Source organism: Lissotriton vulgaris, unplaced genomic scaffold (assembly GCF_964263255.1).
Source record: "Lissotriton vulgaris unplaced genomic scaffold, aLisVul1.2 SCAFFOLD_3596, whole genome shotgun sequence".
In the NCBI taxonomy this organism is placed as follows: domain Eukaryota; kingdom Metazoa; phylum Chordata; class Amphibia; order Caudata; family Salamandridae; genus Lissotriton; species Lissotriton vulgaris.
This window is the reverse complement of record NW_028253981.1, coordinates 137837-154321: the sequence shown is the minus strand read 5'-3', so window position 1 is coordinate 154321 and position 16485 is coordinate 137837. Positions and strand designations below refer to the sequence as shown.

The 16485-nt window shown below is 46.3% G+C and overlaps 1 protein-coding gene across 2 annotated transcripts in view; it reads left to right on the top strand.

The window, feature by feature from the left end:
* The window catches only part of LOC147660701 (vitamin D-binding protein-like), a 132472-nt gene that overhangs the window by 59515 nt on the left and 56472 nt on the right, over positions 1 to 16485 (top strand). For both annotated transcript variants that reach the window (XM_086951527.1, XM_086951526.1), the window contains exon 4: positions 13180 to 13234. In XM_086951527.1, coding sequence (XP_086807653.1) covers positions 13180 to 13206 — 27 coding nt within the window. In that variant the 3' untranslated portion in view covers positions 13207 to 13234. The remainder of the gene's footprint in view (positions 1 to 13179; positions 13235 to 16485) is intronic.

The window sequence follows — 16485 nt, the reverse complement described above, 5'->3', positions numbered from 1 at the left end:
AGTGGACTGCTGGAGGCTGCTTCACTCTACTCAGCCGCAGTATACGTTTTATTCGGGCGCCCATGGTAGTCTCTCCAGACTTGATTATGTTTTGGTGCCGGCTGCACAAGTGTCCTATGTTGCAGAGGTCAGGATATGGCTCGGGGTATCACTGATCACTCCCCGCTGTGGCTTTGGTTTGAATTGGTGCCGGGCTCCGGGGGAAGGATAGCCCCTATCAACCCTTGGTATCTTCAAAATCCTAAGACTCGCAGTGAGCTTATAAAGGTTTTTGATCATTATTTCCGGGAGAATGAGGGTTCGGTTTCTTCCTCGATATCGTGGTGGGAGGCTTTCAAGACTGTCCTTAGGGGTCAAGCTCTCTCGTTAATTACTGGAGTTAAGAAGCAGAAGGAGGAGGATGTGGTAAGGGTAGAGACGGAGATAACTGACTTGGAACTGGAACTAGAACAAGAGGTGACCCGCTCTAGACTGCATGTCCTGCAATTGAAGCAGCTGGAATACAGAACGTTGGTGACGGATGGTGCGAAGGCCCTTAGTCGGGAACAGCAGGGGCGTCTCTATGATGTTGGGGGCAAGGCGGGCAAATTAGTTGCATGGTTGGATAGAAAAGATAGAGCTAGTCGCGTGGTGCCTAAAATTGAACTGGAGAGTGGGGTTATGATCACTGACCCGCAAGGGACAGTGGCATGTTTCACCGATCATTTTCACACTGTATACTCTTCCGTGTCGGATAGGCCGGAGGAGGACTCTTGTTTGCTGTTGCCAGATATTGCACTCCCGAGCCTTTCTGAGGCGGACCAAGACCTCATGGACTGTAAAATCATTATGGATGAGGTAGCTTTAGCTATGCGTTCCCTACACTCGGGTAAAGCGATGGGTCCCAACGGTCTCCCGATTGAGCTTTACAAGCTTCGGCCTGACAAGATTGCTCCGTATTTAAGAGACATGTTCCTGGAGTCCCGAGATCGTGGTCTCCTCCCCCGCGACCAGCGGTTGGCATCGATAGTGGTAATACATAAGGAAGGGAAACCCAGGAATAAGTGTGCTTCGTATCGACCGATTTCACTGTTAAATGCCGAACTTAAATTCTGGCCAGGCAGCTGGCTAATAGACTGATCAAGGTCCTTAGTGAGCTGGTCCATCCGGATCAGTCTGGCTTTATCCCGCACAGTAATACGGCGTTGAACCATAGGCGTCTGCATGGGGCTCTCGCGAGAGCCGCGACGCTGCATGAGCCTGCCATTTTGGCGTCGTTAGATGCCACTTTGGCGTTCGATACGGTGGAATGGCCGTATTTGTGGGCGGTGTTGGCTAAATTTGGCTTCGGGTCGGATTTCATTGGCTGGGTGCGGCTTCTCTATGCGGACCCTCTCGCTCAGATAGTGGTTAATGGACGCGTCTCAGTGCCATTTTGTCTTGGGCGGGGCACTCGCCAGGGTTGCCCGCTGTCTCCTCTTTTGTTCACATTGGCCCTAGAGCCTCTCGCCGCTTGGATCCGTTGGGAGCCCTCAATGAGGGGTATTCATTGGTCTCCGCAGTTCCAAGATCGCATCTCATTATATGCGGACGAAATCTTGCTTTACTTGACTTCTCCCAGGAAATCTCTGATAGTACTATGTAATGTTTTGGCTTCCTTCGGTAGAAACTCTGGCTTGGTTATCAACTGGGCAAAATCCCATCTTTATGTTCTTTGTGGTGATGCTCCGGTCCTACCGCCTAACTGCCCCATCCAGATAGCGCAGGAGGGGTTCAAATATCTCAGGATCTAGGTTTCGATGGACCCCGTGGTTCGATATGAAAAGAACCTTCTCCCTCCTTTGAGTCGGTTGAAGCGAGATGTTGCGGGCTGGCGGAAGCTCCCGCTGTCATTGCTCGGGTGAGCGGCTCTTTTCAAGATGACATCTCCCCCTCGTTTTCTATATGCCCTACAGAACACACTTGATATTGTTCCAGCTAGTTACTTTCGTGTAGTTAAGGGACTAAAAAGGAAATTGTTGTGGGATGGCAGACCTCGTATTGCGCTTGCCAAGTTAACGCTTCCGTGGTATGATGGGGGCATTGCTCTCCCCGACATTAAAAGATATTATTGGGCATCGCAGTTAGGTGCCATCAACCACGGTATGTATGGCCCTGAGTTAAACCCTGGTTTCGCCATGGCTAGGTGGCTACTTCCCAGCGGCAATTATTACAGAGCGTTATATTCTAAATCGGTGGCAAAGACTCTGACGGTGCCGACGAGAACGACCGGACGGATCTGGCAAGATGCTACTAGTTCGTTAGGGTGGAAGGATCGTTTGACCTTGGTGACCCCGCTTTTCGGCTTTGATAGGTTTGGTAAATTGTGGAACACTAGGGGGTTCGACAAGTGGGATCTCATTGGTATCTCCAAGGTGGGAGACCTCTGGGTTAAGGGACAAGTGAAATCGTTTGCGGCTTTGCAGACTGAGTTTGAACTGGGAGGGACGGAGTACTTCCGTTTTGCACAGGTCCGTCATGCACTGATGTCAGTCTTTCCGGAAGGGGAGGAAATACCAGAATCTACCCCGTTGGAGGACCGTGTGTTGGATGGCCATATGCCAGATAGTACCATCTCCCTGGTGTATAAAAAACTGATTAACCACAGGGCGGACCTTCTGTCGCAATTACGAGATCAGTGGACCCGTGACGAACTTGAGCTTGATGATGAGGACTGGCAATCGGCGATCTCCTCTCCGAAGGAGGTCGCGGTTCCGGCACGACTTAGATTAGTTCAGCTCAAGATATTGCATAGGGTATATGTCACGGGTCCCCGATTGGTCCGGATGGGTTTTTCTAAGGAGGGTCTGTAACAACGGGGTTGTGGACAGCTGGAGACGTTCCTCCACATCATCTGGGAGTGTTGGGAGGTCACTCACTATTGAAGTAGGATACATCAGGTGATGCAGGAGGTCACATGTGTGGCTCTCTTGCCAGAGGCCAGGTGCTGCCTGTTAAATGTTTGGGAGCCCACGGATCATAATGTGGCACAGACCCAGCGGGTGACCCTAGGGGCCATGATTTCCAAACTGAACAGTTGTAGGGGTCCCAAAGGCCTCTTACTCTTGAGGTGTGGATGGAAAACATGGATTGGTGCATGTTCAGGGAAAAAACTGTATATCTGGCTCGGGTCGCCCCCGAAAATGGCATAAGGTTTGGGGTCCCTGGAACCGTTATAGAGGAGACATATGTGTACCACCAGCGACTGCAACCCTTGATGTCCCGCTTTCCCCTGAACCCTTATTGTTCTTGATTGCTTTCATGTTACTGCTGCGCCCTCTTCTCCTCCCCCTTCCCCCATAAGTGTGCTGCTTATTGTAATGTCTACTGAAATGACGTACTGCCCTCGTACAGTCTATGCACTTTTGTATTTTGATGATGCCTTGCTTTGTTTTTTTTTTTCAATAAAAAGAAATATTAAAAAAGAAAAAAACGAGAAACTGTAATGGTCAGGCAGACCATCACAGATGCTCAGTTTAAATAATAAAACTACAGCTGTCACCAACCTCAGGTTACTAAATTGAGCCTGCATTCCCTAAGTAGTTTACCTAGCTGCCCAACTGGCCAATCCAGGAATAATTTTTCTGACATTCACAACCGCTATATTGACTGAATCCCTACAATTTTGACTAATCACTCCATTTCTGTACTCGTTCATTCCTTCATAAACTTTATTCGGATGCAAAAAGAAATACAACCATAAAAGTACATAGCTAAAATCACACATATAAATATAAGCATACAAACGATAAAATTCATATTGTAGATACAATATTTTATAAAAGGGGTACGGTTAAAACACATCTAAAAATAATATGTACAAATAATCTTATAGTTGGATACTAGAAATCAATAATATAGACCTATCATAATCCAGTAGATCAAAGAACAATAGAAAATATGGTACCCCATCCATTAGCTATTGCGATATGCTTTCCTTGCTTTAATAGCATTTGTTATAAATAATGCACCATTGTAACACACATGGGGCCACCTAGTGATACCAAGAAGTTCAATACAATTTAATGTGTTCGGATATTCTGGGCAATAAACATAGGTTTCAAATAGTGGAGCCTCAGATTTTGGTACAGTTTAAAGAATAATAGAAAGTGCAGAGTTCTTTGTTTACTATAGCCATTACAGGGGCACAGAATTGCATCAGAGGGGCAAGACCTCATATGTGGAAAAGCGACTAGATGATGCACAATACTGCATCTCAACCTTGTCAACACAAAGCGGTGTTTTATAATATTTACGTATGTCAGATAAAGGTTAGTTCCCTCCTCCTTATCCAAGGTCTTATAGAATATCACTAGCAATTATTTCCCTCGTCCAAATCACGTTTTGCAAGCCTAACTGGGAAAAATAAATTTTTTATCCTATTCTTGATAAGTGATGTAAACTTGGTAATATCAGACCAAAACGACAGGTTACACAATTCACCCAGAAGGGACTTGAATTAAAAAAGCCACAGTATATTTACTGCTTTATCCAAGGTTGGACAGTCAAGGGTTATTTTTCTAGTAAAACTAATCTCATACTTGGCCCAAAGTGAAATCCATAATAACAAGGGTTTAACCAGAAGGAGATCCTCTACAAATTGCAAATTTACCTCATTGTGAGCTATAGTGTTTGCTGCACATGGTGGAAAATATAAAAGCATTTTTATAAATGTATTTTCCTCAATTTGCAGGGCATGGCCCCAGAGACCATCTCCATAGGTTGCCATTGTCACGCCCTTAGCTTTATATATAACCACCATATCCTTAATGGGTCGGCTACGCAGTTTCGAAGCAAATCTAAAAATTCCCTGGGAGACCTTGCCCATTTTGACTCTAATATTTAATACATGCTGAGTCCATGAGCCGTTGCCCGCAAACAGTATCCCCAGATAACAAAATTATTTCACTGAAACAATTGGTGTACTATCAATAAAAAAGGTTCTGCAGTAATTTCGTATTCGACCACAGACCAAGGTAAATGTTTTGGTTTTGTTAATAACCATTTTCCTTGAAGAGATAAATTCGACAAATGCATTCATCAGTTTCTGCAGACCTATTGGTGTTCTGGCTAGGTGTACAGTGTCATATGCACAAAGCAGCACTGGTATGAGTATCCTCCAGCCTTAGGGGCATCGGTCTGCAGTAACTTAAGATGACTATCCACCTCATTAATAAAGAGTGAGAAAAGTCATGGTGCCAATACACATCCCTGACGAAGCCACGCCCTACTTTAAATTGAGGCGTGCTCGTTAGTTTTTCATAAAGACGTGAGAGGAACCCCACAATCGGTCTAGGTGCAACTAGGGAAATAATCAATACTCATAATAGATTATGGTCAACTAAATCAAAAGCTCTGCTCAAATCCGCAAAACATAAATTTAAATTACCTGTCTTGGCCCATGTATATTTTCTGATTAAGAGCTCAAGGTTGGTGCATTGCTCAACCATACCCATCTGCTTCCTGAAACTATACTGAACCGGGGCAAGATCGATTTTTCGTATACCCATTCCTCCAACCTTACCAATCGGACTCTACTCATGACCTTCAGTGAGGAGTCTAGCAGTGAAATTGGCCGATAGTTTTTGGGGTCAGCTTTGGCCCCCTTCTTGAATATAGGTATAATAATCGGTCTCCTAGGAATATGGGATACTATCCATCGTTTAAGACCATGGTCAGGATAGGCCCCCAAAGGTCAGGAGCAGATTTGAATACATCAACCTGCACTCCATCTGGACCAGGGGCCCCACCCCCTGTGCTAGTTTTAATGGCCAGCTTTACTTCTTCGGGGGTAATTTCTATTTTTTCCTGATCCCCCTTCCCCTCCCGACCTCCACATAGGCCTTGCTACATCCTTTAAATCTGAAAAGTGTGCCACCCAACTATCACAGAGGACAAGATGGTTGAACTCTGGGGTATCATCATATTTTAAGAATGGTGCATTCACCGTGTCCCAGAATACCTTAGTATTTTTATTCTCTGCGGCAATGGTGAGATTGTCACATGTTTCATTCTGGAGTGTTTTTATCCTGTTATCCCTAACCTGCTTATTTAACCCCTTGCTTGCTTGTGACGGAACCGTTCCGTCACGAGCCTCGGGTGGGCTGTGCTGGTGACAGAACAGTTCCGTCACGGCCCACTCTCCGCGCCTGCGCGGCGAGAATTCCGCGCCTGCGCTGAGGGTTCTATTGGGCGGGCGGGCCGTGACGGAACCGTTCCGTCACAAGCACAGCCCACCCGAGGCTCGTGCCGGAGCTGTTCCGTCACGAGCACGGGAGCGCTGCGCGGCCCCCCCTCCCCCTTAGCAATGCGGCGGAATAGCCGCCGCAGCAAAGGGCTTAAAATACGTAGGGTCTTGATTGTCAAGATGTCCCACAGTAGACTGCTTATGGCTCGTTTCAGCGAGAGGAGTGTTTTGGTGCAGGCGGTGCCAAACCATCCTCTTTTCTTATTCCCTGCACTAGTGGCGTACCATGTAAGCAGTAGTTTTATGGAGCTGATGATTTGTCTAAAATGTTTAACTATTAAATTAGGTACAGTATCCTCCTGGAGGCAATAATCAATTTCCACAATATTATTCTCTACTAATATTTGCAACATAATGGTGGGGACTAATCACTCCATTTCTGTACTCTTTTATTACATATTACCGGATTACCTATTACGCACATTATAAACGCCCCTAGTGTTTATACAAATTGCTTTTGAAATTGCTTAAATGTTTCATTACTTCATGAAAATGTGCATAAATATTTATAGGGGACTGCTGTATTCTTTAATTGCTATTTTTGATGCTGCAAAAATATAAATTTGAATAAATGTTGTTCTACGGCCTCTTCTGTGAGATTGCCCCACAGTCATGGATAAAATTGGGAATGGCAGCAGCTATATTGATAAAAAAGTAGACACAACATTATTCACTAGGATTCTAACTTCTAGACTGGGGCCCTTCTTACCGGATCTGATACATCCAGACTAAGGGGGTTATCCTGGAAAGAATTGCTGCAACAATATCAGCAAACATTGCATTGGAAATATACAAATATCATAGGGGAACACCCAATCTCACTGGACATGGAGAAGGTATTTGACCACATCAACTGGCACAAATCGAGAGATATTTGGCATTGGACAGATACTGAGAGGGTGGGTATCACATGCCTAAAAAGCACCTTCAATATCCGCAAAAGTCACTAGAGCACCATCCCTCCTATTTGAGATATGAAGAACCAGGAACAAGTGTCTCTTGTCACTCCCTCCCCCCCCCCCTTTGCTCTCATTACTGTGTCCTTAGAATGGGGGCGTACAGGGGACCCACATAGGAAAAATAAAACATGATAGTGTACGCTGATAATGTGCTAGACTCTGTGTTAGACCTAATTCACACTTTCTCCCACTTGATTCAAGAAGTTGATGAGTATGGTCAAGTAGCAGGGCTTAAATGTAAATGTGGGATTCTTGTAAAGCGCACTGTTACTCTACCCGAGTGTCCTGGCGCTGTAGACCACTGGGGAACCCATCCTGGTTTTCTCTGTGAGATGGTCCCTTTCTGGGTATCTCCAGGGTGAAACCAGGCATCCCCAGCGTCTGTGGGGGGCCGTTGTAGAGATGAGGCATGCTTAATGCCCAGAGTTACCGAGTGTGTTCCCTGGTTAGAGTAGGCACCGAGGGGAGAATTATCGAGTCCGTTGACCCCTGGTCCACGACCCTGCCGCGTCAGGATTGAACCCTGGTCCCGGGCGTTCTCTGCTTACAGGTCTGCTGCCTCTAACCAGTGAGCCACACCTCTCCACAAAGTCAACATGCAACAGTCACAAGTATTAAACATCATTGTACCACAGACCCAAGGAGCGGAACTGAAAATACAATTTTCTTTCCAGAGGGTTTCACACTTCATAGCGTAATGTGGGGACCAAAAATCTTCCTTCCAGCTACTTTTACCCCCTGCAAGAACATACAGAAGGATATATAGGCAAATGGGAGGGCTCTCGTGTTAAGGAGAATCACAGCTGTTAGGATGGCTGTTACCCCCAAATCCTCTTTCGTCCCAGATAAACCCACTGTTAGTCACTCTTATTGAAAAGCTCCAAGGGACAATAGACAGTTGTGAATGCACTTGAAAATCATCAACCTAGTATTGCCAGGTGACAACAAACCCTGACTCCAAATGTAGGAGGATTGTGTCTCCCCAAAGAGGTGAGATATTATCCAACAGCTCAATTGTGGTATGTGATGAAATGGGGAAGAGAAGAAAGTAAAAAACAGTGGTACTTTATAAATTAAATGACAGGAGGTACCCACATCTGCAAAGTTCCTTGGCTTGAAAAGAAACAAATATCCTGGAAACTTTACTCCTCGAACATCATGAGAGCTACACTGGTAGTGTGGGTCAAGGTTCTGGTATTTGGTTTATCCTAGTTGGGAACAACTTTGACTTTACCTTGGAAGTAAATACAAGGCAATTTGAAGTGTGGACAGTGAAGGGATGAAGTAGTAGTGGATGACCTGTTTGAACTGGCAGGATTTAAGGTGCATATTTACAAGAAGAGTGACAGAGCGCAGCGTTAGCCTTTTTGGCTTAACGCCGCACTCTGCCACTTTTGAAACGCAGGGCTGCACGGTATTACCCTGTGCTGGTGCTTACAGCTGCCTAGCACCAACGCAGGCACCCTTGCACCATAGTGCAATGGTGCCTGTGTGGTGGCAATGATTGTTTATGTGTAGAAAGGTGTCCCTTCCTGCACATAAACAATCTTAAATGGCGATTTGTAACTGCTATGTGTGCTGCTTTGTGCAGCACACATAGAAGTTGCAACTCATCAATTTTTTAAATGATTGTTTATGTGCAGGAAGGTGTCCCTTCCTGCACATAAACAATCGTGCAAGGCGTTTTACAGTTTTTATGTGTGCTGCACAATGCACAACGCACATGCAGCACACATAGAAACAGCAAAAACGAGGAGAAATAAAGCATTTCTCCTTGTTGCGCCATGTTGAGACCATGGTTTTTTTGGTCTTAATTGTGGCGCTGCCCATTATTTACGCCACCCTTGTAAATATGGGGCAGTGTCAACATCAATGGGTGTTGCGGTGGAATGCCCGCTGCAACACCATTGCCCACCCCTTTCACGCTAAATATAGCGTGAAAGGTACCTTATTTACAAGGCATTGTTAAGCCATGTTAACACCTTAACTGCTGCCGTCGGCCAACGGTCGTCATGAGCACTACCTCCCCAGTGCTGCGCACAACCGTTGGCCGACGGGCCAGCATTCGTTCTTCGAACGTTCGGCACTGGGCGCTGAACGTTCGACGCTCTGATGAGGTTAAGTTGTAAATAAGGTGAAGCCTGTATCACCACAGGAACGGTGTTCAAAGGGACCTTCATGTTGCAATAGGGGCTTGTAAATATGCCCCTAAGTCTTTTGACACACTTACAAGGCAATTAGACATATCTGAAGTAGAAAGACACCACTAATATCAGATAAGGCATAGATTAAATCACAAGCTGGAAGAAGCATGGAAATGAGAGAAATGGTTGCTGAAAAAGACATAAAGCTAGACTCTGAAATATATAAACATCTAATGGATGCCCAGGTAAGGGGCAAGGAAATGGGTCAATGAGGATGGGAAGAAGACAAGCACTTACAGAAACAGAATGGAAATGAATATTCTTCAGGACACATAACACTGCTTGTAAAACATTACACTAGTAGTGTGCACCAGTAACAATACATAATTGGGACGTTCACATCAAGGACCAATGCTGACAGGACCTTGATTCAACTTTTGTAGCAATACTGCAAGCTAAAAGAATACTGAGTAAAGGTCCTGCATGCAGTTAGCACTATGTTTGACACATTAATCTATATTCCTAGCATACAGAATACTTGGCCTTTCCTGTGGGGCAATGTTTGTACTATTTTACCTACTGGGTAGGTAGATCCCACATGCAACAAGGCAAGCTATCACAGCACTGTGGGGTAAGATCAACATTTCCACAGCACAGACTATGGAGTTTGTTGGTAATGGAAGAAAGTTTGCTATCATTGAGGCGTCAAGTTAGAGAATTTTAAACTATTTAGCTCCAAATTTCAAAATGGTCATATGTCCTCAATATTTTAGACTATTAGACTACTGAAAATAATACTGTGTAAGAGATCAAAGGTTAAATTCAGAGATATTGGGCACACAGATGATTTTTATATAGGGGAGAGGGCATTATAATTCATAATAATCCTAGCCTGTCAGTGAATGTATCCTATGTTAAGTGTTAGTTGCTATATAAACAAGCATTTGCAATGCAATAGGTCTCGCATTATTAAAGTTTGAGCTATTGGCATTGCTAATAATAATGCAACACCAATAGGTCAAACTTTAATAATGCGAGACCTATTGCATTGCTAATGCTTGTTACTTTAGAGCGTGTGCTGTTATGACCAGAACTGGAGACTATGAAACTAGAGTCCGAGTCCTGGCATCGCCTCCACATCTTGTGATTTTGGGCAAATCACTTACTCCCCTGTGCCTAAAAAAGAATCTAGCCTTGTGTAATGTAACTCATGCTCGTGTGAAGCGCTCCAGTGCCCTTTAGCCGAGTTCGTACTATGTAAAACTGCAACAAAAAAAAACGAGTATTTTTTTGAATGATTTGGCTACTAATGTAATCGTTTTACTGTCACTCTTAGAACACTAATACTATCAGTAGCGCAGGATGGTTTTTGATGATCATAGGTAGCTCGTATTACAGAAAAGGTTGGAGACTCTTGAGGTAGATGCGACAGGAGTCTGCGTGCTTGACACGGATTGCCTTTGCAGGGGTGCCTCAGGTGAGGGGCGTGGCCACATCTGGCACGCCAAGAAGCAGGTGTATCGAGCATTAGCTGCATATCTGTGCAGGACATGCCAGGCGACGTCTTTACAGAGAGCCTCAGTGTTAGGGTAAGGGGGCGTGGCAGGCTATACAGGACAGGTTGGGAAGGGGTGGGTGTGAAAGAAGGGGGCGTGGCCAGTGGAGATGCCAAAAAGGTTGGAAGTGAATGGGGCCGAAATATGGAGGCGGCGGGTGTGGCTTAGAGGTGCGGGCCGGCCTGCTTTCAAGCTGCGCTGCCGAAAACGCGCCTTTCGTCGCCTAGTGCAGCGTCTGTTGCAGGACGAGCGGTGGTCGGAGGAAGGGGTACGGACTGCGTTTTGGGGAGCACAGCTGTCGACAAAGGCGAGAAACCCAGGATGAGCTAAACATGCTAATCCGGCGCTGCCTCCTCGGCAGCTTACAGCTCTTCCGCCTCTGCCAGATGGGTGAGTGCTTTTTAGATGAATGATTCCTATATTGTAACAAAGAACCCCCCACTGAGGACAGTACCACAAATCAGCGGTGCCCACTCCTGTTTTACATATATGAACAGCGAGCAAGGGGTGTATTGCTGTGGCATGTGCCTGCGTGTGTAATACAATGAGCCTGTACAGTGGTGTACTATGTATTGTATTGTATTATCTTGTAATGGTACTTATCTAGCGCTTACTACTCCAGACAAGGCGTCAAAGTGCTTTACGTGGGGGAGTACGCTCCTCCAGACCCCAGTTAATTGTGTGTATGTTCAGCGAGCCAGGGACGCACATATTTTTGTAAATGGATGCGTAGCGTGGGGCATGTGTAGTATATAGAGTCCGCTGTGCACAGCCTTGCATATGTGTACTAGCGCTGTTAGCTCACAGTGCACCGCTGTGAGATATTTACATGTGGGCATTGAATTTGCGGTGCACACATCTGGGATGTGTAGTACAATGAGTCTGCTGTGCATAGCTGTGATGCATGTGTGCATGCGCTGCTAGCTTGTGGTGCATCGTTGGTGGGTTGTGTATATATGGGCATCGAGCCTGCGGTGCACTGCTGTTAACACGTGGGCATGTGCAGTAAGCGTGCGATGCATAGCTCTTCTCATCATGTCATATCCAGTAAGCCTGTGGTGTACGGTGGAACATGTGTGTGCATGTGAAGTGCACCCCTTCTCACGGGTCTCCCCATCCCTCTCCCTCTGAGATCGGCTCCCCTACTCGTCTCGTCTACCCCTGCATGTGCCGGTTACATTTTCCCCAGACTGGCTTGTCGAGAAGAACTTCTTTTGCATGCTCGATCAGGCTGTGAGCACATTCCTCGCCGTGCATCGGCAGGCTCGAGCTGCAGCGGTCAGCCCGCTCTCCTGCATGCTCACTCACTCTCGGCTGCTGTCCATAGACACCGTGCTGCCCTCGGCATGCTTGCCACACGGCGACGATCGCCAATAGTTAGGGAGTGGCAGGATTATCCGTACAGTGGTGGTGACCGGGGCCACGAGAGCCACTGTGGCGTGTATCCATCTAGGTGTGATGGTAGCAGAAGGCGCCCTTTCAGGTTGTTCACCTTTCATGCACACTCAGGACCATGTACAGGCGAGCTCCTGCAATAGATTGCCCTCCTCGCTGCCATGGTACGCGAGCTTCCTTCGAGAAGACTGGGTACACCCAAAGGCGCCGTTCAGTGTTTAAATGAAGCTGGCACTCCTGGCCTGTAACTGGCTTATTTAATTAGAAGCGGTGCCTCTCTGGTGGTTCGGGAGGAGGAAGGTATCGCGAAACAGAAAGCGATTGATTTGGGGAAAAAACAAAGCCGTGAGTGGTGAGCGTGCGCCCATATGCTTTCAATTATCGCACCCGTGCCTGGGCACGATAATTGAAACCATATGGCAGGAAATGCGTGTAATAGACACCAATAGGCCAGGGGCGGAGCTATGCGCCCGCCTCTGGCCTATTGTGTGCTATTTTAAGAAATAACACGCAGGGAAAGGCCAATAGCAGGCCACAGAAGTAAAAACACACGGACAAGCGTGTGCAATTCCAGGGTCCATTTCTGAAACCCTGTCAAAAGGACTCTCACTGCGCGAAAATTGTTGCGCAGTGTTACGCTAGGCACGAGACCTAATAAAGGATTAATCCAATAACACATAGTTTAATTGTTTAATGTAGAAGTAATCAATTGAAAGGGAATTTTCTTAAAACATTTGATTGTATTATTCAACCATTTAATTTGATATCCTTGCCCACATAAAATTAATGTAGCAAAGCAACATTTTCATTCATCATGCAGACTTCAAAAGAATAATGACATTATTTGACATTTCTTTCAGATAAAGACTGGAATTGAAAACATGTGATGTCAGGCATATTAATTTGCCCAAAAAGGTATGTATATAGAAACAGAAAAATACCTTGCCAAATTAACTGTGCCCATTATTTTCAATATATGCCCTACCCTTTTTGTAGGTTTGATTTGAAAAATGTTTTAAAATATTTTTTCATGCCAAAGGCAGCTGGAGGTAATGTCTCACATGAGCTGTGGTGTGAGAAGTGGAATTGTTGGCTTAGTTATTGGTTGAGCTACCAGTGCCGAGCTTTAGGAATAAAATGTTCCCTCCTTAAGAATTTCAACGAGAAATGCTGATAGTATTAGTTCACAGCCAATAGACAGTAAGTTGTGTCTTTGTTCAACTCATTGTGTGTTTTTTTTTTGCATTGAGTGGCGCCTTCAGTGAAGCAATTTGGTAACTTCCAAAATTACAATTTTTAAATCCTTTCTTAAAATACCTGGGGAATGTTTAACTTTCCCCCAAACTTTCTTGGACTGGATTTAGAAAAGTAAATAGGCCTACTGGACTATTTGGGGAAAGTTGCTTTTCCCCAAAATATTCTACCACTGGAGCCAGAATAGTAAATGATCCCATCACAAAAAAATGTATTGCCTTTGATGCTCCATGCCATGATTGAAAAGTAAACAGTGGCTTGAAACATTTGAAGACCAGGGTAAATAAAAGCACTGAAATTTGCTATTGATAATGCATCTGTGTTTGAAAATGCTAACAGGAAAAAGACAGATACCCTTCTGAAACAACAAATTAAAAAATCAGGCGCATTTTTTCTTAATGAATTTTGAAAACTGCCTTTGTTAATTATTCATCCATTTATGGAGGCATCCAAGATGGCCATGTGGCAGTGAAGCTCCAGCTACAGTCGCTATGGTTTTCAGGCATTAATCCTAATCTATACTCATTCGCCCTGTTGGCATCCATCAGCCCATTCTTTGCTGTACAATATCCTGTATTTTGGGCCTGGATATGAGGAATGGAGGCCATGATCTCGTGGATGCGCTGAGCAGGCCCGGCCCTCCTCGGAGGCCCAGCAGCAACAGAGGCCACCGGCGAGCCTGAGGAATGGGCTACGAAGCCCTGCTGGGCCACCGCACTCCACGAACTCCATCTGTGGTTGCCTGCCTGCTCTACCCAGAGGACTGATGTTGCTGGCAATATGCTGTTGAGGCAAGGGAGGAGCACTGCTGGGGACTGGAACCGGGCTGCCTGTTGGTGACTAACGCTTCCAAAAGAGGTGTTTACACCCAGCGGCTGTCTCCCGAAGCGTCGCGGTTCCTGAATCGACTGTCATACACTGGCCTGATGTTGGTGTGCCAGGGTGACTGCTGTCTGGCACATTAAGTGCCTGTGGGCCATTGGGGGCCCCCACTCTTACCCTGCATTGTTGCCACGTTTGCTGAGGCCCCAGTATGCGGCCTTTTCGATTCCTGCTGCCGTCATTGGGCCTGTGGCTTGGCAGGTGTGTCTCGCATAACAATCACTGCTGGAGGGCCATTCCAGTTGCACCCAGGTGCTCTCGGCCTGCACTGTGTCTACTGCTGAAGCCCTTCTCACCCTGCATGCTTTAGGACACATTTGCCTGGACTCTCTCCTATCCCCCTCATCTGTATTTGGGGAATAAGCCACTGGTGGTGACTTTGTACTGTCTGTGTAGCCCCATTGTTGCACCCTTTGGACAGTTGAGCTACCCCAGGACCATGCGTCGAACTGTTTGGGGGCTGTACTAGCTAACCCCTGCATCCTTATTCTGGTGTAGTTGAGGCCCCTTGGAGCTGCAGCTGGACTCAGGATTGGTGGCCCCCTTGCCTCGGCCCAACACCTATCCCTGGCAGGGAGGCAAAGAATCTGGGAGTATGGGTGGACCCGAAACTGTCTTTTGACAGCCATGTCAACAAGGTTACAGGGAAGTGCTTTGGAATAATGAAGACCCTAAATCGCACCTTGGACCTTCTGCCCTTGGAGGCTAGAAAGACCATGACCCAAGCTTTAGTCACCTCCCGCATAGATTATGCGAATGTCCTGCTACTGGGGACCACTGAGAAAAACCTGAGGCGGCTCCAGGTGCTGCAAAATACTGCAGCCCGGTTAGTTCTCAGACTACCCAAAAGAACGCCATCTAAACCCACTCTGTCTGCCCTTCACTGGCTTCCTATAAAAAAGAGGATCCTATTTAAGGCACTCCTAATCTGCTACAGGATTACCGCTTCTATAGCTCCTGAATATTTGAAGGACTTAGCTATCCCCTATCAACCCAGCAGAGCTCTGCGCTCCATGGGCATGGGCCTTCTAAAAGTTCCCCGCATTAAAAAGGCCAGAATGGGTGGCCGTTCCTTCCGAGTGCTGGCAGCCAACCAATGGAACACTCTGCCCTATGAAATCAGGCAGGCCAAGTCTGAAACTGTATTTAGGAAGCTGCTAAAAACTCACTTGTTCATTCAGTAAGCCTTGCTTTCTGCCGCTCCGTCACTCTCTTCACAGCGCGGGGACACGCCGGGATGGCGTCACCAGTGCGCTTTATAAGCCCCTTTATTATTATTATTATTATTATTTAACTGCTTTTAGCATTTGCCTGTTTGGGTGCACCACGCCGCAAGCCGTCCCTCTTGACCACTGGGGTTCCTGGTGGGGGGTGGCTCTGCTTGGCCCGGGCTGTGCCTCTGATTGCCACCTTAGGTTGAAATCTCCTACAGGTTCCCCCCAAAAACCACCATGGGAAGGGGTGACCCAAAGCAACGCAAGCTCCCCTTTGAAAGGGCCAGGCAATCTGGTAGGCCAGAATCCCTGTCTGACACTGAGGAACACCATGCCACTGAGGAACATCTTAATGGGGCCAATACTATAATGGAAGAGCTGCAGGCCAGGTTTCGCTTCATCAACACTCGCTTTGACACATTGACGAGTTGCCTGGTTTACATTGGGGAAAGAATTGAACATCATGGCACCCATCTATATGGCGCAGAAGAAAGTATATCAGGCCTGGAAGACAGCGCTTTGTCCCGTACCAAATGCCTGGACAAGATGGAATGACTTCTCAAGACTGTAGCCATTAAAATTAAAGATCTCAAAGCGAGATCACGCAAGAACAATATTCACATCACTGACATAGCAGAATTCACCAATATAGGGCACCCGGACCAATTTGTAGCTCATCTGATAGTTGAACTGTATGAACATCAAAGCTTTATGTACCCCATTGTGGTGGAACATGTGCATAGGTGGCTGGGGCCAAGACCACAACTTGGAACATCTCCTCGTCCCATAATTACTTCTTACTAAACTTCAGGGACA